The sequence below is a fragment of the Phoca vitulina genome, unplaced genomic scaffold (assembly GCF_004348235.1).
Source record: "Phoca vitulina isolate PV1807 unplaced genomic scaffold, GSC_HSeal_1.0 scaffold53, whole genome shotgun sequence".
Taxonomy (NCBI): Eukaryota; Metazoa; Chordata; class Mammalia; order Carnivora; family Phocidae; genus Phoca; species Phoca vitulina.
The window spans coordinates 13,871,356-13,896,190 of NW_022589756.1; the positions used below are offsets into that span (position 1 = coordinate 13,871,356).

Here is a 24,835-nt window from a genome sequence, read left to right on the forward strand (position 1 = left end):
CGCCCCTCTATCCCTTAATTTCCACTTAGGATTTCCTTTTACTCTTTCTTCATTTCATCAGCTCTTCTGAGTCATAACTCATTGCACAAAACATACTTGCTTTTAAACACAAGCACCTGTTATTTAGGCTAAAGAAGTAGATGCAAATGAATACATGTTTCAAGCCGTTCACTTTATCTTCAGGAAGCGATTTTTGCCAACGTATAATAACGATTTTAACATTTGCTTTCCTCTTAGTGTTACCAGTTTACTGAGCAGAGGTCAAGGATGATACCCGCCTCTTATAAAACATGATTGTACCACGGTGAAATGATTGATTAGACTCTCTGGCTGAGATTTTCTTCAGGTTAGTCATAGGTGTGGGCTGCTCGAGCAAAACAGGCTGGTACTCTTCCTGCCCTAGTAATTCATGGAAAGTGAAATGAAGCCCCAGTTCATTAAAACTTTCCTCAGACTTCAAAGAGGATGCTGAAAAAATAATCTGAGAATACCCATGTAGTATAGATGTATTCTGACCCATCCTGCAGATGCCAGTTCTTGAGCTAAGACTAGAGCAGGACCTGGGAAGAGGTGTGGTATTTGGGGTTCTATTACCTTTGCAGGTTTGACAGCACTCTTCCAAATTTTCAGTTAACAACTGTGATCACATGTCCGCTACATTTATTTTAAAATAGAAGTTATGTGTGCCATAGTTTGCAGCCTAAATGTTAACTACGAAAAAAAGAGTAAGAGTTATCCTAATTTCATACAGAAAATGTATTTCTTTAAAATACCAAGGCATTTGGAAATCACCGTATTTAGCACATTTTTAGAAGAGAGAATTTCAGAAAACTATTTGCTAGAAGTATTTTTCTCTTTGCCACCCACCAGGATCTCCCTGAACTGTAAGCAAATTTATTTTAATTGACCATCACAATGCAACACTCTCCTCCAACCTTCTTTTACAAACAGTGGACTTCAAATTTCCTCTGAGACCATCACACAGAGAGCAGCAGTAAATGAAACTGCATGCCTATATTTCTGCGTTCCACCAATCCTTTGCTTAAATGTTAAAATGTAATTACACATTTTAAATGATCAAAATTTCCAATTTTGACAGTGATCCTTTTAGCTTAAACTAAACACTCAACAATAGTAGAAAAATCTACATGTGCAAAGTAGTAAGATTTCAGTCATTTCCATTCCATTACTCTAAAAAGCACTTTGTAGTCATTTATTCCGTACCATAATTGAGAGCTTATTTGCCAAAAATCTAATGGATTTTTTATTCATTTTAAATCACCCTGGCAAGAGTTATCAGACTTTTGAACAGGAGGTTTTAAACACTTTCTTTCAAAAGAAAAGATGTAAAACCCTGCAAACAGATTGTAAAGGTAACAAATACTGACTTACATGAAAGACACCTTACTGTATTAGAGATTAAAAAACTAATCCTGTCGGATTAAATTTTAAGAAGCATAATGATTAAATTGTCTAATAAGAATTGCGTAGCAAAACATTCAATTGCCAGAGGAAATACTGGGGGAAAAGGTTTGGATTTAAGTCCTCCCAAGTAAGCATAATTGAAACCTATACCTAATAAGCCAACTATTTCAGAAAATATCTTAAGACAAGTTTTGAAATGGCTATATAAAGTGAATCTTTGATTTCGTAGGTACATGGGCTGTTATTGACAAAAAACTCCAGTTGGTATGATATACTGTATGGCAAATTTTTCTAGGTATTTGTCATAGCTGCATTTAACAATCAAGCAAATAAAAACTTAATTGATTTAACCCTATTAGATTTTTCCTGAGTCATTTTTGAAATGTTTATACAATTGACTAATAAACTATATATCTCAATAGAAATGGAATCTACATATCCTGCTTCTTCCCAGTTTTCTGTATCTGAACATCTTTATCCTTCTCTTATCTATCGTATCTGTCTTTGATCTAGTCTGGCAAAACCAAACTTACATGACTCACTTAAGCATACTGATCATTTTTGTTTTTTTCAAGGGTTTTAGGGGAACTATTTTTCCAATAACATGTTAATAAAATGCATATGAAATATTTACTTTAAATTCAACAGAATAAAATTATTTAAAATGCAGAAGTGCTGACAAATAACCTCTAGAGCACTTCAAATATCATGACTTAAGGACTATTTTTTATAACATAAGTTGTACTTTATTGTTCTATTTTTTTTTCTATTTAGCTTTTCTTATTAAAAAAAGAAATTCTCAGGAACATAAAGATATTATATTGCTATGATATTACTTCAACAAGTGTTAATTCTTAAAATTCTATAAAGCTGTTCAAAAGTGTCTCTTAAACTATACTGAGAACCTGAGACTACTGTTTCACTTCAATAGCTAGCCTCAGTGGCTTAGCTTGAAATCAAGGGTTCCAGCTGGAGGAGTCAGGCATTCACACAGTTGTAAAAGCTATTTGCAAACCTTGCTCACATCAAAGAGTATGTTATCACAATGTGTGTGTATGTGTGTGTATGTGGTTTCTATTAAAAGGAAAATCAAGAGTCAAAGGATAATTACAGACAGTCTAAAAAAATGGAAATGCTGGCAATTTCTCAGTTAATGTCTACTTAAGACTCACTTTTTAAAATTTTTATTTTATTTAAATTCAATTAATTAACATAGTGTATTCTTAGTTTCAGAGGTAGAGTTCAGTGATTCATCAGTTGTATAGAACACCCAGTGCTCTTTACTCTTTAACACCAATTCTTCTGACAAGGTGTACACATTACCAGTGAATATGTGGTAGTTTTCAAAGTACTTCAATACTGAAGTGCTAACACAATTGTAAAATATTTTATAAAGAACTACAAATGCTAAAATTATGTTTAAGCCAGATAATCATTAAGCATGTAAGTTTACTATTAAAGAAAAGTAGCATACCTCTTGACGCCCGAATGTATTCTTAAACCTAGGGACTCAATAAGAGATTAAAGATTAAAAAATGATTAGGTCATTTATTTTATTCTCATACAGAACTGCTCCCAAAAGTATGTGATTTAATTTTAATTCATCCACTTTAAAATATCCTTGGTAATAACAAATTCCAATTGCTTTGCTTGGAAGCCTATTAGCAGACTAGTTGGTATTGATATAATACTGCAGTTAATTGTACCTTCTAGATTTGGGAAACCAGGCTGCTCCGCAGCAATTCTATAAACCTAATTAGATAATGCAAAGTTAATTTTTTTCCTCAAGTTTCAGAGTACCAGTTCTTATATTCAGTGAACTGAATCAGGTCTCCCAGTTGGCATGTTTAAATGTTTCTCAGGAGTAATGCTTTAACATGCTACCAAGCCCAGAAGGGAATTTATAATGGAGCAAAAATGAGAACATTTCTCATTTTGAAATATTCAGGATTCTTAGCAAAAGGAAGCAACCGGAAGGTAGCCCTTCCCTCTCCAAAACAGACTTAAGCCCTGGATAACTGCAGTTCACGTAGTCTTAGCATTGCTTTCAGGATCCCAGGACGGAGCTAGACTGAAACGGTAGAGCCCACCTTAAAAAACCAACATTACCTGAAATGCTGAGCAGACAATTTTTCTATTCTGTTTCTTCCTGTAATTACGTGTCAGGCAAATTAATGTGTTAAAAACTAAAAACTGCCTAATATTCTGTGGATAAAGTTTCTTTTCCAACTTCAAATATTAAAATGTTGTTCTGGTCACAGCTTCTTATAAGTTACTGGATTTCAGACCAAAAGAGAGCAAAAAAAAAAAAAAACCAAAAACCTGCTATGCATTATAATCATTTTAATTTAATGTGTACAGCATATAAAGTTTATATTACCACAACCACATGATTATGGTTTAGCTTAAAATATATATGTACAGATGTGTCTATATATACACATGGGGGGGTGGGGGAGGGTGTAGAGAGGCACCTAATTAAGGCAGAACAGATAGAATCCAAAGTGTGTTAGTTCCCCTTTGATAGTTAAGTTCTCTAAAACCCTTCCTCTTCTTGTATTTTTCGTCTAGTGAAGGTGATTATTTACTACTTGAACTTCTTTTTCTTCCAAGCTGGTTCCCCTGGGAACCAGCCAGTGGAGATGCCAGTGGAGATGTCACGGTGTCCCTCCCTGGAGCCAGTTCTATGGGTTCATTGAGCAGGCAGGTAAGCATGCTTCCACAACCACTTTCTACATCCCTAATGGTGATCAATTCTTGCTCAAATGCTGCGATATTCAACATTGCTGATGGTCCTGCCCTTAAATTCTCTTTGCCCATGTTTTCTACAGGGCAATATTCTCTAAATCTTCTACTTCTGTCTATGCCTCCTTTCATCTCTCCCCCTCCCAGGACCTGAAAGAAGGCATTTTCCAGGTTTCTCTTTTCCTATCCACGTTTTTCTCCTCTATCTACACATAGCCCCTTCGTTTACCAATCCGGTCCTCAAGCTTCAGACATATTCCTGCCTATGATTTGCACACTTTGCATCCAGTACTGATCCAGTTCTGAGCTCCATCTACCCAGTAGACACTGTCTATAAAATATGACATGCCCCTCCTCCCCTCAAAAATACTACATGCCCAAACCAAACCAATGTTTCGTTTTACAGCCCCCAAATCTACTACCCATCCTCCAGATGAGCAATTCTCAAAGTATGATCCCTGGACCAGCACCTCCGGAACTAGTTACAAATGCAAATTCTCTGCCCCACCTCAGACCTACTGAATCAGAGGTTCTAGGCATGAGGCTGGAGTACTTTGTTTTAACACACCCTCTGGGTGATTGTGAGGCCTACTGAAGTTTGAGAACCACGCTTTAGACAGTTCTGTTCCTTCTGAGGCATCAGCGTCCTCCCCCTTCCAGTTCCATCCAGAGGGTTCCTCTGCCTACCGGCTAATTCTACTTTCATAATCTCTCTTTCCTCATATTCATGGTCTTGGTCCCTCTCCTAGCTTTTAGGCCTTATCATGTCCTATGACACAGACATCTCTCTCCTCACTGAAATCCAGCTGGCACTGTTTCCAGATTATTCCTGACAGCCCAGCTCTGGACATTCACAGTATTCAATCTTTCAGGGTTCAGACTCCATCTTTCTAGGGTTCTCTCTCCCCTACTTCCACTCCCCAATCCCATCTTCCAGCCATGCAGTCCCCGGGATTTGCTGCAATCTTTCATGCCTATGCACATACCTACTGTTCCTCTGTCCTCACACACTTGTCCCTCCGATATGCCCTTTCTAAAGAGCTCTCTGACAGCACCCAGGCCTTACAGACTAGATGCTGCCTTCTCTGCGATCCCACAGGACCCAGTGGACTTAGCTAATAACAGTTCTTGCCTCACCACTACAACAGGTCGCAAAAAAAAAAAAAAAAAAAGTCATTGCTTATTTTGTTTATCTTGGACCATATGTAGAGGACCATGCAATTTATCATCATTTAACCCAGGGCCTCATTTACATCTGCAAGCTTATCAAGTACTGTACTCCCTCCAAACTCACCATGCTCTAGTCATACTGGCCTTCTATTTCTCAAACATTATAGCCTCATTCCAACCTCAGGGGCTTTTCACTTTCTGTTCCCTCTGCCTGGAACGTTCTTCCGTCAGAACTGCATTATAGGCTTATACTCATTCTTTGGGCCTCAGCTCAGCCACTGCTCCCTGAACTTCCCTACATGGTCCCCACTGCCCCTTTCTCCTTCATGTTATCCTGTATTGTCTTCAGTGTTTCTATTTGAAATTACCTCTCTACTGTCTCTATGTCCCCCTTTCAATGTAGTCCACTTGAGCACGTATATCTTGTTAAAATCTATAGTGTTTGGTCAGAGCATAGCTCCAAGTCCAAATACATGAGATTGAATCCAGCTCTACCACTTACTAAGTAAATGACCTTCGGCAAAGAGCTCACCTGACTCCATGGTCTCATCTATAATGTGACAACTACATCAGACTTGCATTTGAGGGTTGTTACAATTAAACAACATAATACACACAGAATGCTTACCTGGCATAAAGGAGTCAAGCAAGGTATGTTATCTATTGTATGTTACCTGTTATCATTGCTATTATTATTTACTGCTCTATAATATCTCCAATGCCTAGTGCAATGAATGGTACTTAGTAGACACTCAATAAATATTTGAAATACTTGAGTGAATTAGTGAATCAAGAGCTGCTGATTAATGGATGTCACCACTCCCCCAACTCTACTTCAGAAGCTTCCAAAAAGCTTCTCTAAGTGCTGACTTAATAAAACCCCAACCCAGTTCCCTGGCCTACCATTTAATTTCCTTCAAAATGTGGCCCAAACTTACTTCCCCAATCTTAGCTTTCTTCACTTTGCTCTAGTAAAAACTTTTTTCTGGTCTCACCATATTCTTTTAGTGTAGAATGTTCTTCCCTGCATCCCTCCCTGATTCCACGGGACACTCCAGGTCTAGCCAAATGCCATGCTCTTGCCTCTGAACATCCACCTCCTCTAGCCTCCTATAGCTGCACAAGAACCTCCTTTTCAGGGGCGCCTGGGTGCCTCAGTCGGTTAAGCACCTGCCTTTGGCTCAAGTCATGATCCCGGAGTCCTGGGATGGAGCCCCAATTCGGGCTCCCTGTTCAGTGGGGAGTCTGCTTTTCCCTCTGCCCCTGCTCATGTGCTCTCTCTCTCTCTTTCTCTCTCTCACACACACACTCTGTCTCTCAAATAAAACGTAAAAACTAAAAATAAAAAGAGAATGTCCTTTTTACAGCCATTCTATATTCACACAGATCATCTCACTTATGAGAGGAGATCCGAGTCTGTGTCCTTGCCATCTCTGCATCTCCAGTGCCCAGCCCAGGGTCTTAGGGAAAGCAAGCCCTTGAGACATCAGTTTGGGTGAATGGAAGGTTGGAGTTAGGAAGGTATTATGAAAAGGCCCAACTTTATATATCAAAAGAAAACTACATTATGGAGGCAACACCTACTGTGCAGTTATTAGGTCGAGACCTGAGTAACATCTTTATTATGTCAACACTTTTTATCTCTTCCACTGTCCAGTACAGCATCTCCAATGCCTAGAGCCATGGATGGCACTTAGTAAACACTCAAATATTTCACACTTGTTGAGTAAATGACTCACGCTTTTAATAAAAATATATCTCCCAATTCTTACAAAGAATTCTGCCCACATTGTTAAGGCATATTTCACCCTCTCACCCTTTCCCCTCTACCACTGTACAAAACCCAACCATAAAATCATTCCTTTCCTAAACTGAAGCTATGTCCATTTTATTCTAGAGATTGTAAATTCTTAATTTAACCACTTCTCTCCTTCTGTCACATTGCACATTCATTCTTCAGGGATGAAAATTAGAATTCGAAACACGAACAAAGACAATGATCTAGGTTGAAATCAGATAATCCCAATCATTTTCCTACATTCAAGAGCCACTCAAATCTTGCTGACCAACTCTTTCATAACTCTGGAGTTAGAATTTACAAATACTCTGTCCAGAATTCTGGAAAATCAGAATTCTGATTTTCATTCATGTTGCATTATTTTCTCTCTCCTTCTGCCTCCAATTTAGGATTGACTAATCTAACGCAGCTTATACTAATTGTTGCAGCCCACACCTTATCTCCCATTCCATGTAGCCAGCCGGAATCACAAAATAGTTATCCAAATTCAAAGCTCTTTACCAGTTTTCATTCCTTCCTTACGAATAATTGCGCACTCCCTGAATGGCTATTCTCCACCTTCTCCACCTACTGATTTGGCTCTTGACAAAACATTCTGTGACAGCTCTCAGTGTTTCTTTATATTGCTACTGGATTAAGGAAGAAAGGAAGGAACCCGGGCCATGCAAAGTATTGCATCTCTTCAACTAGGAAGAGATCCCTTTATAACAGGGACTTTTACTTGAGGTATTCTTGGTATTCTCCAATGGGGTCTTCCTGGGAGGGAGGTGAAGAGGTGTGGCTGTAACATGACTGATGCCTGACCTTTGACCACTGGATGGGTAACACTTCCACAAAATCCACAGATTTAGAATTCTTGGGAATGTTTGCATTTCTGAGGTGTCCGGACCTAAAGGGGAGACGTGAATGAATGCTTCAGCACCCTGGTAGATGGGGGAGATACTCCATGAGCTACTCCAAGAAACATAAATCCTGCCTTCAAAGGACTCAGTCAGCAGTTTACAGTGAAATGAGAAAGCTTCTGATTCTCACCACCCCCCCCCAAAAAAGCACATGTACATAGAAGTCTGCATTAATTTCAGGACGTCTATAACGCCCAGAGTTCATAGACGGGAGTTTTTCATTACAGCTGTGAGGGAGGACAGCAAAATAGAACAAAAACAAATCCCGAGGCATTTCAACTGAGGAAGTAAGACAACAGTGACCACTTAAGACACTACACTTTGCTAAGTGATAGCTCTATTCCTAATGATATCAATGGAGCTTCCATTTGTAATAAAGTCTTAAGGTCAAGGGCAGAATCTTTCAGGTTGCAATCAATCGTCACAGAGATAAAAGGGTTTGGTAAGGTGGAACTTGACTGTGACAGGGTAATCAATTCAGTCACTCAGCTTCATTTAAGCAATATTCCTTTCAACGGGTCTTAGGTTATCCCTTAAAACCTCTCTGCCTAGGAAGGATTCCTGAATCAGCCCTGCTATGTATGCTCTAAACCTACGTGGCATTAATGGTTTGACTAAGATAGCATTTACACATACAAAGAATCATCCATTTACCAGCAGCTTCTCATCAGTGCACTGGATTAGCTATAATAAAACCATTGAAGAGCTCAACCCTTCCATTACAAACCTTTATTGTCAGGAGCTTATGGTTCAATTTTAAACTCCGGGCTAAAACTTGGGATGTATGGTCTAGGAGATACCATAATTTATTTAATTAAAGGAACTTTCTGCACTTCGCAAGTACTAAACAGATGGTCTTAATAAATGCTGACCTGAAAATATCCAGAGGACAAAGCCTAAAAAAGGAAGCCTTCCCATAACCATAAAACATAAAAATGTATGAATGTTTGTCTTCAGAACTTTCAATGTGACAATCTATCATCCTAAACCTCCTGACACCTTCTACTCTCTCACATCCAATCAACTAGTCCTGATACCTTTGCATCTTTAATAGCTCTTGAATCAGTTCTTCACTTCCATTGTCACCCTACCCATCCAAGCAACGCCATGTCCCACCTGAACTATTATAACCTCCAACAGGACTCCTACTCTCTGTTCTTGCTCTAAATCAATTCATACTTCCTGCAGGCAATCAGAATGATCCTTCCAAAACACAAATCTAATCAAGTCTCCCTACTTAAAAAATCCTTCAACGGTTTCCTGCTGCTCTAAAGACCTCATCTTTAGCATGGTCTGCAAGACCCATACTATGTTCACATCCTCACTCCACCTCTCCTCTCATCCTTCATGTTCTAATTATATTGGTCTTCTTCCAGTTCCTCAGTTCATTATACTGCCTCCTACCTCAGGACCTTTGCATATACTTCTCCCTCTCAGGAGTGCCTTCCTCCCACATCCAGGTCAACAACTATCTGTATTCAAATCTTCAAATTTCAACTAAGTCATTTCTTCAGGTAAGACTTTTATGACCAGGGGCGCCTGGGTGGCTCAGTCATTAAGTGGCTCAGGTCATGATCCCAGGGTCCTGGGACCGAGCCCCGCCATCGGGCTCCCTGCTCTGCGGGAAGCCTGCTTCTCCCTCTCCCACTCGCCCCGCTTGTGTTCCCTCTCTCACTGTGTCTCTGTCAAATAAATAAATAAAATCTTTAAAAAAAAAATAAAGACATTTATGACCAAATTCCTGTTCTCTTATCCCCTAAGGCTTTTCTTCACAGCATGTAGCATAGTTTCTATTTGCAGATTTGTGGAGTTTTGATTAAAGTGGGGTGCTTTTTCCCCACAAAGCTGTAAGATCCAGGGTTAGTGGTAAGGAGCATTTCCTCAATAACTAGCATTAGTACATAGTAGGCACTCAAAAATGTTTGTTGAATAAATCACATCATCTACAACAGAGTACAATTTGAACGGTAAGATCATCTTTCATATCATTTACCTCAGAAAAAACAGCAAAAGGCCCTGAATGAGGAAGGAGATAAGAAATGTGTTTCTCATCTTGACCATGGGTAATGTGTTTTGTAATAGTGACCTCCACAGCTGGGCAGATATAAAGAAGTAGTCCCGGCTTAAAAAAAAAAACAAAAAAAAAAAAACAAAAAAAAAACCAGGTTGCTATAGACTTTACTGCCTGGAACATTGAAAGTACAAGACAAGCAGTGGCACAGGGTGGGGCCACAAGTACAAGCTTGCCAGAGCTGAGGCGGAACCTTTATTTGGTTGATTGTTCTAGCCTATTTCAAGCCACTAACAGGGATTTATAGGGATCCAAAAAAAAGAAGCCCACAGGTGGATCAACATTAAAGAGGCAGGTGTCTCACAGTGGGGAGAGGTGTCTACAACCATAAATCGAAGGAAAAGAACTAGAAGGCAGAAGGGAAACTCGGGAGTCAGAATCTGCGGGCTGGTCAGAACCTTCTCTAAAGGAAATGTTCTTCTAGTGCCAGATCTCAGAAGTTCTTAGGATAGTTTTTAATAAAAGGAGGCAAAAGTCCCTTGTTTATGGTCGTAATTATTCATAAGTTATGCCTTAAATTGCTTAGGTAACATTTACGTAAAATTAATAAAAGGTTTTGGTTTTCCTGATCCATAAGCATTCTTTGCAGTGTTAATTACATTTAAAAGTCTTAAAAAGCTAGCTTCTGTCTTTGGCAAATGATAGAAATTACAGTGGACCCAGTGACAAACTATCAAATAAGTTGGACCAAAAAAATCAAGATATCACCACCTGCCATTGAATGATTAGCCTTGTGGCTGGGTACTTATTATATATCCACTTTAGTAAAGTATTTCAAGAGATGGGTATCGGTGTGGATGTTCTACGACCTCTTTAATAAAACACTTGTCATGGGAACTACAGGACATTCTTAATATGGCTAGTTTTGTCAGACTTTCCTCAGTTTCTCTCCCAGAAAATGGGGTTCTAACATTTCTAGCTTTCTGTGAAAGGCCATTTAATGACTTAAAACACTCTCGATTGCAATATTCAGTTATCCCTCGTCAATCATTTTGAAAGCAAAAAACCATAAAGAGATCACCAACAGCCCAAGAGTTCTGAGAGGCTTAAAACCACAAACACACTTAAAGGAAAACTTGGTACTTTTTATTATCAGTAACTTACATGACTTAGATGGGAGCCCACCCCAGATGTTACAAAGAGATTCCACTTGGGTCAAGACTTCAAACACTAAAACTTAAGAGTAAATCTAATTTCATCATATAGACAGAAACGGATAAGGAAAGCTCTTCCTAGGATTCTTCTTAAAAGGAAGCCTTCTCATTCAACTTTCTGATGCTAAGTTAATGCTAAGGAAAGTTAATAAAGGAGATCGCACAGACGCAATGTAGATAGTATTTGCCAAAGGCACTTTACTGCAGAGCCTAACTCCTCCCAAGGCCCCCCGGCCGCTCCGTGGCCCTGAACTCTTCGCGCCCTCCCTCACCCCCAAGGGCAGCGGGCCCGGCGGGCTATCCCGGGCTCCGGGATGAGGAAGGAGGCGGCTCATTTTCGGGGAGCGGATCAGGCTGGGGGGGGGGGGGGGAAGAAGCCGGTATGCAGCCAACCAACTGGGTCAGCGAAGCCGCAGTCGCCGCGGCCCCCTTCCCGGCGCGGCTCACGGTAACTAACGTTCCGAGGCGCCTGACTAAACCCTCAAAAGCAACGGAGTGTCAAAGCTAACACTCGCGCCTACAGCGGCAGACAAATGCGTCCCAGCGGAGCGGCCGGGCTGGGCGAGCACGCAGCCAAAGCCGAGCGGCGGGGCGCCGGCACAAGTTAGTTTTCCGGCCCGAGCAGCCCTGCCACAGCCCGGGAAGAGGAACCAGCCCCACAACCCCCGGACAGAGCCGCCCGGAGCCGACGGGCGGGCGGGCGACGCTTCCCCGGCGCGGGGTGGACTGCGGTGGAGGGGCCCGCGAGCCGGGCGGGGTCGCCCCTCGGCCACCTCGGGCCAACCGCCCCTCCCCTCACCAGGGAAGCGAAGAGGAAGGGCCGGTCCGGGGTGAGGCCTCGGCCTCCCATCGCACCCCGTCTCGCGGCCACCGGAGTTGGGGGGGGAAGGCGGCGCTCTCCGTACGAGCCGGAGGCGGGGCGCCATCTCCCTCCCACTCCCCGCACGCAGGCGGGCCGGGGGAGCCCGGGGCCGCGAGCATCCCTGGACGGGCGGTGGCGGGAGGGAAGGCTGCACCGAGGGGCCTGGTCCCGAACGGCGGTGATCGCAGCGGCAGCATCTCGCCTCCTTCAGGCCTGCACGCGCCACAGGCCGCAGCCCGGACCAACCCCGCGTCCCCCGGCCGCGACCGCGGCGGTCCCCGCACGGAGGAGTCGGGGGGCTGGGCGGCCGCTGCCCCCGCTCTCCTCCCGCTCCGCCCCGCAGTCCCGGCGTGGAGCACCGCCGCCGCCGGCGGAGCCCGGGGCGGGGGAGCACGGGAGGAAGGGGCGGCGAGGGGGCGGGCCGGTGGCTGGTAGCGGCGACCGGGTGCTCGGGGCTCGGCGCCCCCCGATCGGCCCGCGCTGCGCCAGCACCACCTGCGGAGCTGCGGCGCAACGCCGCGCCCCGACCCCGCCGCCCCTGCTCCCGCCACGCGCGCGCGCAAACAAAACAAGTTGCAGGTCGCCGCCGCCGGAGGGGGCGGGCGGGTCACTCACCCTCATCCTGCTCAGCGGGCTTGGGTCGTCCGGCCGCGGGGACAGGGAAGACCAGAGGACTACTAGCCCCAGGAAGCTTCCCACCACCAGTAAACTGCGTAAGATGAACCCAATCTTCAGCCTCATCTTCCTCCGGCGGCGAGAGACACAGAGCCCGGCGCAGCCGCCGCCACAGCTCTCCCCTCCCTCCTTCCCCCTCCTCCGGCTCTCCACCTCCTCCCTCCCCCACCCCTACCGCTTCGGCTGCCGCCCTCTCCGCAGCCTGCCCTTTCCAGCTCCAGATCCGGAACTCCCCTTGGCTCTACCTTCCCCCGGGCTCTTCCCTCCGCCCCCTCCCCGCGGCTCGCCGGCTCGGACTGCGCTCCCCCCCCGCCCCCCCCCCCCCTCCGCCGGCCTCCGCAGAGCTCCAACCGACCCGTGTGCCTCGCTCTTCTAAGCTTCCTTTCTGTGTACCTACCCCCCTTCCCGGCACGCAGTCCCCTTCTCTCACCGCTGTGCCCAAGAACCCTCTTCGCAATTCCCTGTTACCTTGTAACTAACTTACACTTGCCCCAGCTCTGGTCCTTAGCCTTTGCCCCACTGCTCAGCTCTGAAAGCTTCCAGATTCCCAAACTTTTGTTTTAATTATGGGCCATAACTCTGTCCTTAACGCCCGTGCCCTCCAGGATTCCCCACGGCCCGCCGCCCCCCTCCCCGCGGACCTGGAGCGGCTGCTGGCTGCCCTTCCCTTTCTTACACCCACTACCCGGAGCCCCCAGCCGCAAGGCTTGCAGGAAGCCAACCAGGAAGTCAGGGCTACCGCTGCCGCTGCAGCAGCTCCACGTGGCTGATTTATAGCTGGGAGGATTTTTTCTTATTGATTGATCTTGCTTTTTCACACGGCTCCTTAAGGAGGTGGATTTGTAACCGAAAGGCCCAGGTGTGATGTGCACATATCCCTGGACTGGAGGGGTTCACTTGGAAAGCCAATATTCACTTTCTCTTGAGATAATTAGAAGAACGCCAGTCTCGTGCTAATAATACCCACCTTGTTCACGGGCTGTTTCTATTTGGAGGACCGAGGATTTGGGGTTTTTTAAACAATGCTCTACCTTCATTGCCTCCCTGAGACCTGATTTTTTACCACTTGATGGAGGTTCCTTGATTTCTGTTTTTCAACCCTTTTCTGTCTGTGAGACCTAAATTATACAGGAAAGGATATCGACAAATGTGTAGCCAAATGCCTCACTCTCAGGGAATAATTTTACCTCCATATCTCCCAATAAAGATGCCAATCACTTTATTGCCAAGTGTACGTGATTACGTTATCAGTGTAGCATATCTTAAACTGCCTAATTTAAGTTAAACAGAATGTTTAATATCTTATGCTAATATTTAGGATGGTGAAAGTTGATCCTTTTTCCTAATGTCTCATATCTAAAAGGACTTTAAGAAAAGTAAAACCTGGTTATTTAAATTTTTAAAATGAAATAGAGAATTTGAATCATCCAGATAAAGAATTGTACCAAACTAACTCATGTACTTTATAATTTGGGTTACATTACCTGGTATTTTGGGGAATTCTGTAGGTGCCATAATTTCAGAATTTCCACAAAATATTCAGAGTGATATCCTTGTGAACAACATAGGGAAATGTAAAGTGGATGACAATATAGTTAGGTATATTCTTGTTTGGCTGAATAATTGTACACATTTGCAATATAAGCCTAATATATAGAGCAACTGGAGGAGGGGTATCAGGTGTTGAACACAAGTCACTGTCTGACTCAGCATTTTTATCAGCCAGTTAAGAACCAGTTGTTTTTAGTACAAGATGAGGGAGATTTTGCTGAAGACTTTTTTGGTGAAAAAGACCTGAATATTTGATTGATTAAGAATGAACCTACTGGGTACTATAGAAAGCTAATGCCTCACTGCTGGGTCAATTCAGGTCGATGTTGGGACCCAGAAATTGCCTGTTAATAAGTACCCAGGTGATTCTGATCCGGATAAGCTGTGCACCACCTTTGGAGAAACAGTAGAAGGGAAGGGGTGCTTGGGGAAAGATTTATTTAGATATTCTTGGGAGGCAGGAATAGGATCATTTGTGGACCCAACCTGAGCTGCTCACAAGGGAGGAGGACACCTTTGCAAAGTAGACAGTTCCCTAGATGAAGACTGGGCTTAGAACAGGTGACCTTCAAGGAATCTTATTCTGATCATATGAGGGAATAATTCCATTTGAAATCAGCAGCTGAAGTTAAACCTCTCATTTGTGCTCTCACTTTCACAGAGGAGACAGTTTTTTATTATTAAGAAAATAGGAAGCTTCATTTTTACTATTAGGAGTATAGTTGCGCAGGTATGCAAATTGTAAGTGCTGCTTATTACTAAAGTAATGGGAATGATTCTTGGGCAGAAATAGGATTCAGAGATCCCGCCATCCCCCTTTAGTTTTGCATATAGAGAACTTAAAATTTGTGTGAAAGGATACAAAGTTAGAAATTGACAAAAGGGTATATAGTTGTAAAAGCCCATGTTTCTCTGAGTCCTCACAATGTTAAAAAGAAACTAAAAGTATACCTTAAAATATATGCCCGTTGCAATATTTGCTGGGAGGCAGCCTCTGTAGAGTTGACACAACTGTAGAAAATGAGCTACATGCAAAGCTTACATCAAGGTTAGTCACTTAACCGCTCTGAACTCTTATCTGCCGAATAGCGAAAAAGATACAAAATGTAAAAATAGGGTGGTAGAACAAGTCTCAGTTGTGTATGGGCATTTTTTTTTTTTAAGATTTTATTTATTTCACAGAGAGAGACACAGCGAGAGAGGGAACACAAGCAGGGGGAGTGGGAGAGGGAGAAGCAGGCTTCCCGCGGAGCAGGGAGCCCGATGCGGGGCTTGATCCCAGGACCCTGGGACCATGACCTGAGCCGAAGGCAGACGCTTAACGACTGAGCCACCCAGGCGCCCCCATATTTTTTTTTTTTAACAGATGCTACAGTTATTGTACGACAGGGATTTTTGTGCTGGAATACTTCTAGTTTGTCTAATCCTGGGTTCACCGAGAAAGAGGGTAGAGACTAGAACTGCATTGGATGGCCAAGGGAGCACTGCCCTCTGTCACATATGGGGTCAGTGTGGTGGACCAAGACATGGTGCCTTTGGCTAGGAGGCCAGCAGAGGGCTCAGAAGCAAGGTAATGGGGCAGAAGAGAAATTTTGTGAATGCCTAGTGTGTGCAAGATGCTTCACGTTTGTTACTTCATTTAATCTTGACACAATCTGAGTGAGGTTGGTATTACTATTGTTCTCAAGCTGGGATTCAAAGCAGATCTTTCTAACCTCGAATTCTTGCCACTACATGCATACTCCTCACCAAGCTGTGCTAGCTTTCTGGGCCTAGAATATAAATAAGTGTTCTCAGACAGGATGCAAAAGGTCAGGGCCTAAAGATTTGCTAGGTTTTTAATTCTTCCTGGTGCCTGCTCTTTTAAAGGAGAACCCACCAAAAGGAACTGTGTCCATGCTTGGGTTGCAGTTTAAAGGTGTAGTGCACTGGGGCTCTCACCACTCCTTTCTGTTTTATGCTGCAACCAAGCTGAACCCAAGTCTCTAAGTGTATCTCGAACTCCCTTGCCTTCAGGCCTTTGTAAGGAGAGTAAAGCCTGAAATGACGCCTTAACAAAAAGCTTTTCCACACTCCTGCCCACATCCCTCCCCACCCCCCCATGTCCCTCCCTAACCAATATCCTGGGATAGGTACCCTCCTAGGTGCTGCCACTGCACCCCACACTTTTCCTTCTCTATTAATTACCACTACATTGTAATTGCTTAATTTCTTTTTTCCACTCCCAGATAAAGAGGTAGAGGAGGGTAGAGTTTGGTCTATCTAGTTCATCATTATATTCCTGTGTCTAGTGTGTAGCAAAGGTTCAGTGATTTTTTTTTTCGATGAAATGCTGAATGAATAATTGGATGGAGACTGTAAAGTGAAGACGAAAGGTAGACTAGACGAGGGGTCAGAGCTATGTCAACTGCTCTTCTTCCTTACCTGGAGACTCTCCTTCCAGGATAAAACTTTAGAGGTTTTATCTAATTAGAAGAGTGATTATTTTGCATGTTGTCATCAACAGCAGCAGCTGGTAGACTGTTGTTTCCCCTTTACTCCGCATCTTACTAGGGCAACTCAGGACAAGAGGAAAGTGATAGTTTAATTTAATTTGAGATTTTTGTATCTACTGAGAATCCACTCCCCTGCCCCCAAAAAAGAAAGAAACTAAGTTGTCTTGAAATGGGAACATGTAGCCATGGGCAATTACTATCTGCAACCAAATTTCAATTTTAACTATGTCTGGCTGCCAAGAACTCAGATTAAATTAGAATCAGTGACCTATAAATTACTGAGTAAATCTCATATTACCTGTTCTGTAAACATCTAATCACCTCTTTTCAAAGAAGAACACCAGCGATAGTACTTTTAAGTCAAAAATGTATTTTATCTTTTAGAAAAGAATTACTACTTAGATATTTTTAAAGTGTTGATAGTTTAATTTTGTTAAGAATATATTAATTTGTGCAGTGTTTATTAGTTATCTCTTACTGCATAACAAACTACCCCCAAATTTAGCACTTTAAAACAACAAACTTCTTTCACACAGTTTCTGAGGGTCAGGAATCAGGAGTGGTTTAGTTGGGTGGTTCTGGCTCAAGGTCTCTCATGAGGTTGTTGCCAGGCCATGAGCTGGGGCCACATTCATCTCATGGTTCAACTGGACTTAGAGAATCTGCTTCCAAGTTCACTCACAAAGCCAACAGGCAGGCCTCACTTCGTCACGGGCTATTGGTGGGAAACTTTAGTTCCTCATCACAAGGGCCTCTCCACAGGGCTACTTATGACATGGCAGCTGGCTTCTTCTTCCCGAGTAAAAGATCTGAGGGCAAGAGAAAGAGAGCTCAAAACGGAAGCCATAGTTTGGTACAGTGTGGGAGCAGACTAGACAAGGGTGTAGGTACTAAGAGGTGGGGGACTTTGGAGGCTTAAAAACAACACTGGGAGTCAAGTATCTGGGTCAGAATACTAGTATTTTCATTTATTGTTTGTGTTAACTCAGTTATGTAGTATTCATTATCATATGCTGAAATCTTTCAGAAAGAATCCAGATCTTAGATAATTACTTATTTCTGATTATCTTACAAAGAAATACTCTGTGTACTGTCTTCAACTATAAAATAAAGGAGTTAGACCAACTGATCTCAATTCCTTTCAATACTGAAATTCTAAGACTATCCTGTGATGTTGATGTATGGTTGACACTTTTAAATTTAAACTCTCACATAGAATACAGCAAAGTAAAATTCTGCCTTTATACTTTTTTTCCTGACATGGATTACTATTTCTATCTTAAGCTTAAGAGATGGATAATTCCTAAGTTGTGCTCGTCTGGAATAAAAGACTGTTGTCACTAGGGCTTCCATTTGCTGAGGTTAATGGTCTCCTACAGTGTTTTGAAGGCAAAAATGCTTATGTAAAACCCTCTTAGATTTAACACTGTAGAGCACTACCTCCTCATAATTCAGCACTGTTTTTGGATTCCCATAATTCAGAAGTAGTCTTCTGATTTTAACCGTTTATTTAAGAGGTGATTGAAGCAAATTTTCTCTCTCACCACTCTTGCGTGGAACCTGTTCGACAGCGTCCCACTGCTTTTGGTATTAACCCCAAATTTCTCAATTTATTACAAAGACCTTTGTGAGCTTGCCTCTGCTTACCTCCACAGCCTCACAGCTGGTCAGTGACCTCTTTTCCAACTCAAACTACAGCTACATTGATCTTCTCTCCATTTCTGGAACAGGCCAAGGTCTGTCACTTCTAGGCCTTCATGCATGTTATTCCCTTACCTGGGACACTATTTCAGCACCAACTCCCTTCTACCAAACTCCTGATCATCCTTCAATTCAATTTATACATCAGTTCTTTCAGAGACCTCTTGAATGTTCTCTTCAGACCCTACCCTTGACGAGGGTAGGAGCCTCTGCTTCATGCTCTCAGAGCACCCCGTGCACTCTCCATCGTAGCACATAGAGCTCTGCCTTGTAATTGCTTCTTCAATGGTCCGTCACCCCCATTAGGCTGAATTTCTTAAGGGTAAGGGCCATGTTCTTGTCATTTGTGATTGTATTCCTAGATGTCCGTCATGCCTGGCACGCAGGGGATGGTCAGTATTTGAGAGCAAATGAGTGAAAGGAGATTTCACATACTCACTGCATCCTATGTTCACTTTGTGTTTTAAGCATAGAGAAGTTTGGAAGCATTGTATACTAAAAGATATATTGCATGCATGTACACAAAGAGAAAATATACCTGTTCATTGTTCGGTTGTTAGAAAAGGACGGAAGAAAAGATAAAATTTCCAGGCCTCAGCAAGATGCAGGGAGGCGCAGTGGGGAAATGTAAGGTCTGGAATTAATTACTGGATATGGAGTCTTGTCCAGCCTCTCATTCCTGGATCATTTACGGTGATGTCTCTGCATAATCTCTCTGTAGGCTGTACCTCGGTTTCTTTTTTTTTGTGTGCAACTCTGCTTATCTCCTCCAGGAAGTCTGAAAAGGCTTCTAGATGTAGTCCATCACTAAAAATAATCTAATCTTACTTATAACTAATTTAAAAATATGTCAGGTGGTTCTGTCACTAAAAAAAATCTTAAGAACCAAAACTCCCTTCTTGCTATACACTGCCCCCATTCCATCTCAGCAATGAAATTCTTTACCTCAGTTTTCCCTCATCTTTATGAGCTTCAGTGTCTTTCTACAGCTTAATAATGTGTATAGAAATTTCCATTTTCTTCCCCCATGCTTTAATAAGTTCTAATTAACAGATCTTAAGAGGGGATAATAGCTAAATGTTTTGCATAAGTATTTTAGAGTTGAGTGGCTTTGCCCTTTTTTAGGAGCTGGGATAGGAGGGTACACTGTTTTACATTTTTATCTGACCAAAATGAGTACTTTAATTCCTAGATAATAAACTGATAGCTGTTTGAAACTACCTATCTGCTCACTGATGCAGAGGTTTATATGCACAAACTGTAATAGGACTTATCGTAATACCTTGACAAATTTCAGTTTTAAAGACTTCTCATGTCATTTAACCACACTGCTGAGAACTTGAGTCTTTCTTCAGTGGATTTCATATTTTAATTTCATGAAATTTTAGCACTTGAAGGGAAATTAGAGTCTAGCCAAATCTCTCATTTTACATATGACAGGTGGGGTTCTCTGTCCCTCTTCTGACATGGTTTCTTTTCATTCCACCCCTGTTGCCATCAAAGTGATGTTCTGAGAGATTATCAGTGTGACAAAAACAGAGGCTAGTTTGTCTTGAAGATGTCAGAGTCCCACATTAAAGAAGGTGAGATTCTGGGCGATGTATTTTGCTGAGTCCTCTGGCCTGACGGTGATAGGTGTAGCTAGATAAACAGGATCTCTAGAAGGATGTGAAGATGTGTAGAACAGGAGGAAGGGACATTTTAGTGCTTGTCCAAGGCAAACTACAGTCTAAAAGGCACATGACAGGAACCACAAAGAATTTCTTTGCACCATTTTCTGAATGTTTTTTGGATTAATTATAAGTGGGTTATTTTTAGTAATGGACTGTGCCTCGAAGCTGTTTCAGACATTTCAAAGGAGATAAACCAAGTTGCATGCAAATAAAGAAACTGAGGTATAGATTCCTGAGACACATGCAGGAAGATTATCCTAAATGATCCAGGAATTAGGGGCTGGGCAAGGAGTAATTCCAAACATTCTGTGTCCCCACTGGGCCGTACTGCATCTTGCTGAGGCCTGGAAACTTTCTCTTTCTTTCAGGTATTTTCTAACAACTGAGCAATGAACAGGTACATTTTCTCTTTATTTGAACGTGTGGTCCTACATTAAATGACTATTTGGAGAACCACACCAGGGAGATGTGAGCCAAGAGTGCTGATCTTCAGAAAAGCTCAAAATACTGTCATTTAGATAAATGTACCTTTTGGCATATTGCAAGGAGTTTTGAAATTTGAATTTTAATTAAATTTCTTTTTGGAGAATGGTCTTTGAGGACTTGGTCTCATAGGATGTCATCTATTTCTCAAACTGTGTAAAATGATTTTTAACAAATTGAATCACTTTCTGTGATCTTTTATTGTATATTTATAGCTATTTCTACTCAACTTTTTTTGAGCATGTATCATGCGAGGCGTTGTTCCAGATGATGGGATATAGCAGTAAACTAAAAGAACGGAGATCTCTGTTCTCGTGGAATCAGACAATAAACAAGATATGTAAATTATTATCTATTATTACCAAATAAACTGGTATATCGCTTATGGGCCAAGCATTGGTCTAAGAGTTTACAAGCTTAACTCATTTATTTAGATAGCATAGCAGAAGATGAATGCTAGGGAGAAAAATAAAGCAGGGAAGTGGGATTTGGAATGCTGGATGGGAGTGAGGGAAGGTTTCAATTTTCCGTAGTCTGAGAAGGTCTCATTGAGAAGACAATACTGGAACAAGACCTAAAGGGATGAAGGAACAAGCCAAATGGATATCTGAGGGAGATGGCTCCAGGCCTAAAGAGCAGCAAGTACAAAGGCCCCTAGGCAAGAACATTCCTGCTTGGTTTAGGAAAAGCAAGGACAAAAGGAGAGTTCTAGCTGAGAAAGTAAGAGGAGAGTATTAGGGCACAGTAGTGACTGTGGCTTCAATTTAGAGTGAGATGGGAAGCCATTGACTTGCAGAGGGGTGGCAAGATAGAAATTATATCTAAATAGGATCATAGCCTCTGGCTTCTGGATTTAATATGGAAAGGAACAAAGATAAAAGCAAGGACCAGCGAGGAGGCTATTTTTTAATAATCCAGATGGGAGATCATGGTAGCATGGACTAGGATTAGGACAGTGGAAGTGGTTAAAATAGGTCAGAATATGGATATATTTTGATTATTCTTCAACTCCTATGGTTCTAAATTATCGAACTTGTTGTTTTGCTTCCAGACTCTCCGTAAGTAGTTAAATTAATAGTCTGTAAAACAAACTCTTTAAATGCTCTGGCAGCACATATTATTTTAAGAAGCTGTGTAAGCAATTACTCGGCAATTTTTCTAGATTTTCATATATACAGTATATTTTCAAATGGAACAACTTCTATTTGGAAATAAAATCTCCCATGCAACAATGGCAGTTTAGATGCCAGGATCAACTGATCTGATGAAAACAACTGAAAAAATGCCGGGTAATATATTTTTTAAATCTTTCTAAATGCATCCATGGGTAACAAGAAAATAAAGAACACTAAGATCAAAGATGGAGTAGAGAGGGTCAGTTAAACACCAACGCTGGCTTTTTGCCTTAAGGGCTTTGTCCAAACCCCAGGTACCTGAGTATCACTTATATTCTGAATTCAAGGATTTCGGAACAGAAAACAAATTCAGGATCCACCCAAAATGGAAAGTCTAATAGTACCTCAAAAACTAGGGTCCCCAGGGGCACCTGGGTGGCTCAGTCGGTTAAGCATCAGGCTTTGGCTAGGTCATGATCTCAGGGTCCTGGGATTGAGTGCCGTATCAGGCTCTCCACTTAGCGGTGAGTCTGCTTCTCCCTCTCCCTCTGTGATCTCTCTCGCTTTCACTCTCTCTATCAAATAAATAAATCTTTAAAAAAAACTAGGATCCCCAAAGGGTTTCATCCCCAAGGTGAGAGAGAACTAGAATTAACCCATTCCCCTCACCCCCTGAAAAGAAACCTTCTTCTGCACATACCCCACACCATCTATCTAAGAAATTAGTCATTATAAATTGTCCATCATGCTGGTTTGCAGCCAGAATCCACACCACCTGGATGGCTAGAAAACCCTCAAACCAAGAACTTAGTTTAAAGTGGTCCCAGACCAATCATGTCACAAGGCATCTGAAAAGCAAATACACTCCTTTTTGGTTTGGGTTTTTTTTTTTTTTTTTTTAAGATTTATTTATTTGAGAGAGAGAGCATGAGCAGGGGCAGAGGGAGAGGAAGAAGCAGACTCCCCGCTGAGCAGGGAGCCCAATATGGGGCTCAATCCCAGGACCCTGAGATCATGACTTGAGTCAAAGGCAGATGCTTAACTGAGCCACCCAGGTGCCCCATTTTTTTTTTTTAACAACTCCTTTTTGAAAGAACCCTCTTTACCTCATGCTTTGAAAAACGTTCTGTTCCTGTGGCCCCTAAGAAAATGAGTTGCTCACAGTTGAAAATCACTGAACACCCAAGGCCCTGTGAGGGCTGTTTAGCAGAAACAATATACTGCAAAATACACTGTTAAAAGTGATAGCAGTTGGAATTATTGGACACTATAAAATAATCATATTCAATATATTTCAGAAATGAAAAGAGCTCTGAAAATATGAGTAAAATTGAGAAGAGATCTAATTTCCAGAAATAAAAATATAAATAAAAAATTTTAAGTTAATGGATGAATTAACAGCACATTAGAATTGTTATTGACATTTTCTCATCCTTTGGTTTCTGGGCTCTTGGTTCTTTTTCCATCTTTCAGCCACTCATTCTCAGTCTTGGTCACTAATTCTATAATCTAAATTAAAGGCAACATCATTTATCTTTTATAAAAATATATTTTTTAAAGATTTTTTATCTATTTGTTAGAGAGCATGAGCAGGGGGGAGGGGCAGAGGGAGAGGGAGAAGCAGACTCCCCACTGAGCAGGGAGCCTGATGCAGGGGCTCGATCACATCATAACCTGAGCTGAAGACAGATGCTTAACTGACTGAACCACCCAGGTACCCCAGCAGCATTATTTAGAACACAGTTCTAGTTCATTTTCTTTTCCTCAGTTTTTAATATTTGCCTAGATTGACCCATTCACAAGGTTTCACCTATGTTAATAATTGTCACTCCTAAACTTTTAGAACAGACTTGTTTTCTGAGCATTAGACCACAGGACACTTCCTACTTGGAACTTCCAAGTCAGCATTTCCAGAGTGTAATTCATGTCTTAGTGGGCAAAATCATTCACAGCAATCTACTCTTCCTGCTTTGGATTTGAGAAGTGGCGGTAAGTGAAATCAAGTACATTCACAACCAGTTGACCACTAGACAAATGACTTCACCTGGGATTAAATAACTGAAAAAATCAAGATAAGGCCCATAGAAAGAGTGTCACAAAATGAGGGCACACAAGTTTGGAAGTTTTTAAGAAAAAATAAATAATTTTTTTAATTTCTTTTTTTTTTTTTAAGATTTTATTTATTTGACAGAGAGAGACACAGCGAGAGAGGGAACACAGGCAGGGGGATTGGGAGAGAGAGAAGCAGGCTTCCTGTGGAGCAGGGAGCCTGATGCTGGGCTCGATCCCAGGACCCTGGGATCATGACTTGAGCCGAAGGCAGACGCTTAAAGACTGAGCCACCCAGGCACCCCTAAATAATTTTTTTTTTTTTAAGCAAGTTTTCAAGAGTTAGAGGAAGAACATAAATGAATTAGGGTAGGCTAATCACTATGACAAACAATTCCAAAATTTCAGGGGCTTCATACAATAAAAATGTACCTTCCTCTCTGTGGGTTGGTTGAGGGGCAGGGAAGGGACTCTGCCCCCAAGCAGGTCTCCCTTCAGGACTCATGCTCTTCCCATTCAGTGGATCTACCATCCCCTGAGCAATCCAAGTTCTCTACTCTATTCTTTGCATTGAGCTGGCAACTTAGGGAAAAAAGAGCACATACAGGATGCCCAGGAGGTGTTTTAAGAGTCAGGTTTGGGGTGGTGAACATCCATTCTGCCCGATTTTATTGGCTAGAACTCAGCCACATGTCTATTGGTAGATGAATAGTTAAATGGTGTATTTGGTCCTTCAAACCATGTTTTAGAAAATATTTGGTAACATGGAAAAAGGGAAAAAATAGAAGGTTAAGTGGGAAAAAAATACGATATAAAAGTAAGTGTAACTCTTGTTCTAACTTTGTTAATAAGAGAAATAATATATTTTCACTTTTAAGACTATAAGGAGGGCTCCTGGGTGGCTCAGTCGTTAAGCGTCTGCCTTTGGTTCAGGTCATGATCTCAGGGTCCTGGGATCCAGCCCCG

The 24,835-nt window shown here is 42.1% G+C and overlaps 1 protein-coding gene across 2 annotated transcripts in view; it reads right to left on the reverse strand.

Annotated features, from left to right (window-relative positions):
• Positions 1-12,917, reverse strand: part of GALNT7 (polypeptide N-acetylgalactosaminyltransferase 7) — a 139,618-nt gene extending 126,701 nt beyond the window's left edge. For both annotated transcript variants that reach the window (XM_032388993.1, XM_032388994.1), the window contains exon 1: positions 12,743-12,917. In XM_032388993.1, coding sequence (XP_032244884.1) covers positions 12,743-12,868 — 126 coding nt within the window. In that variant the 5' untranslated portion in view covers positions 12,869-12,917. The remainder of the gene's footprint in view (positions 1-12,742) is intronic.
• Positions 12,918-24,835: the final 11,918 nt, after the last annotated feature.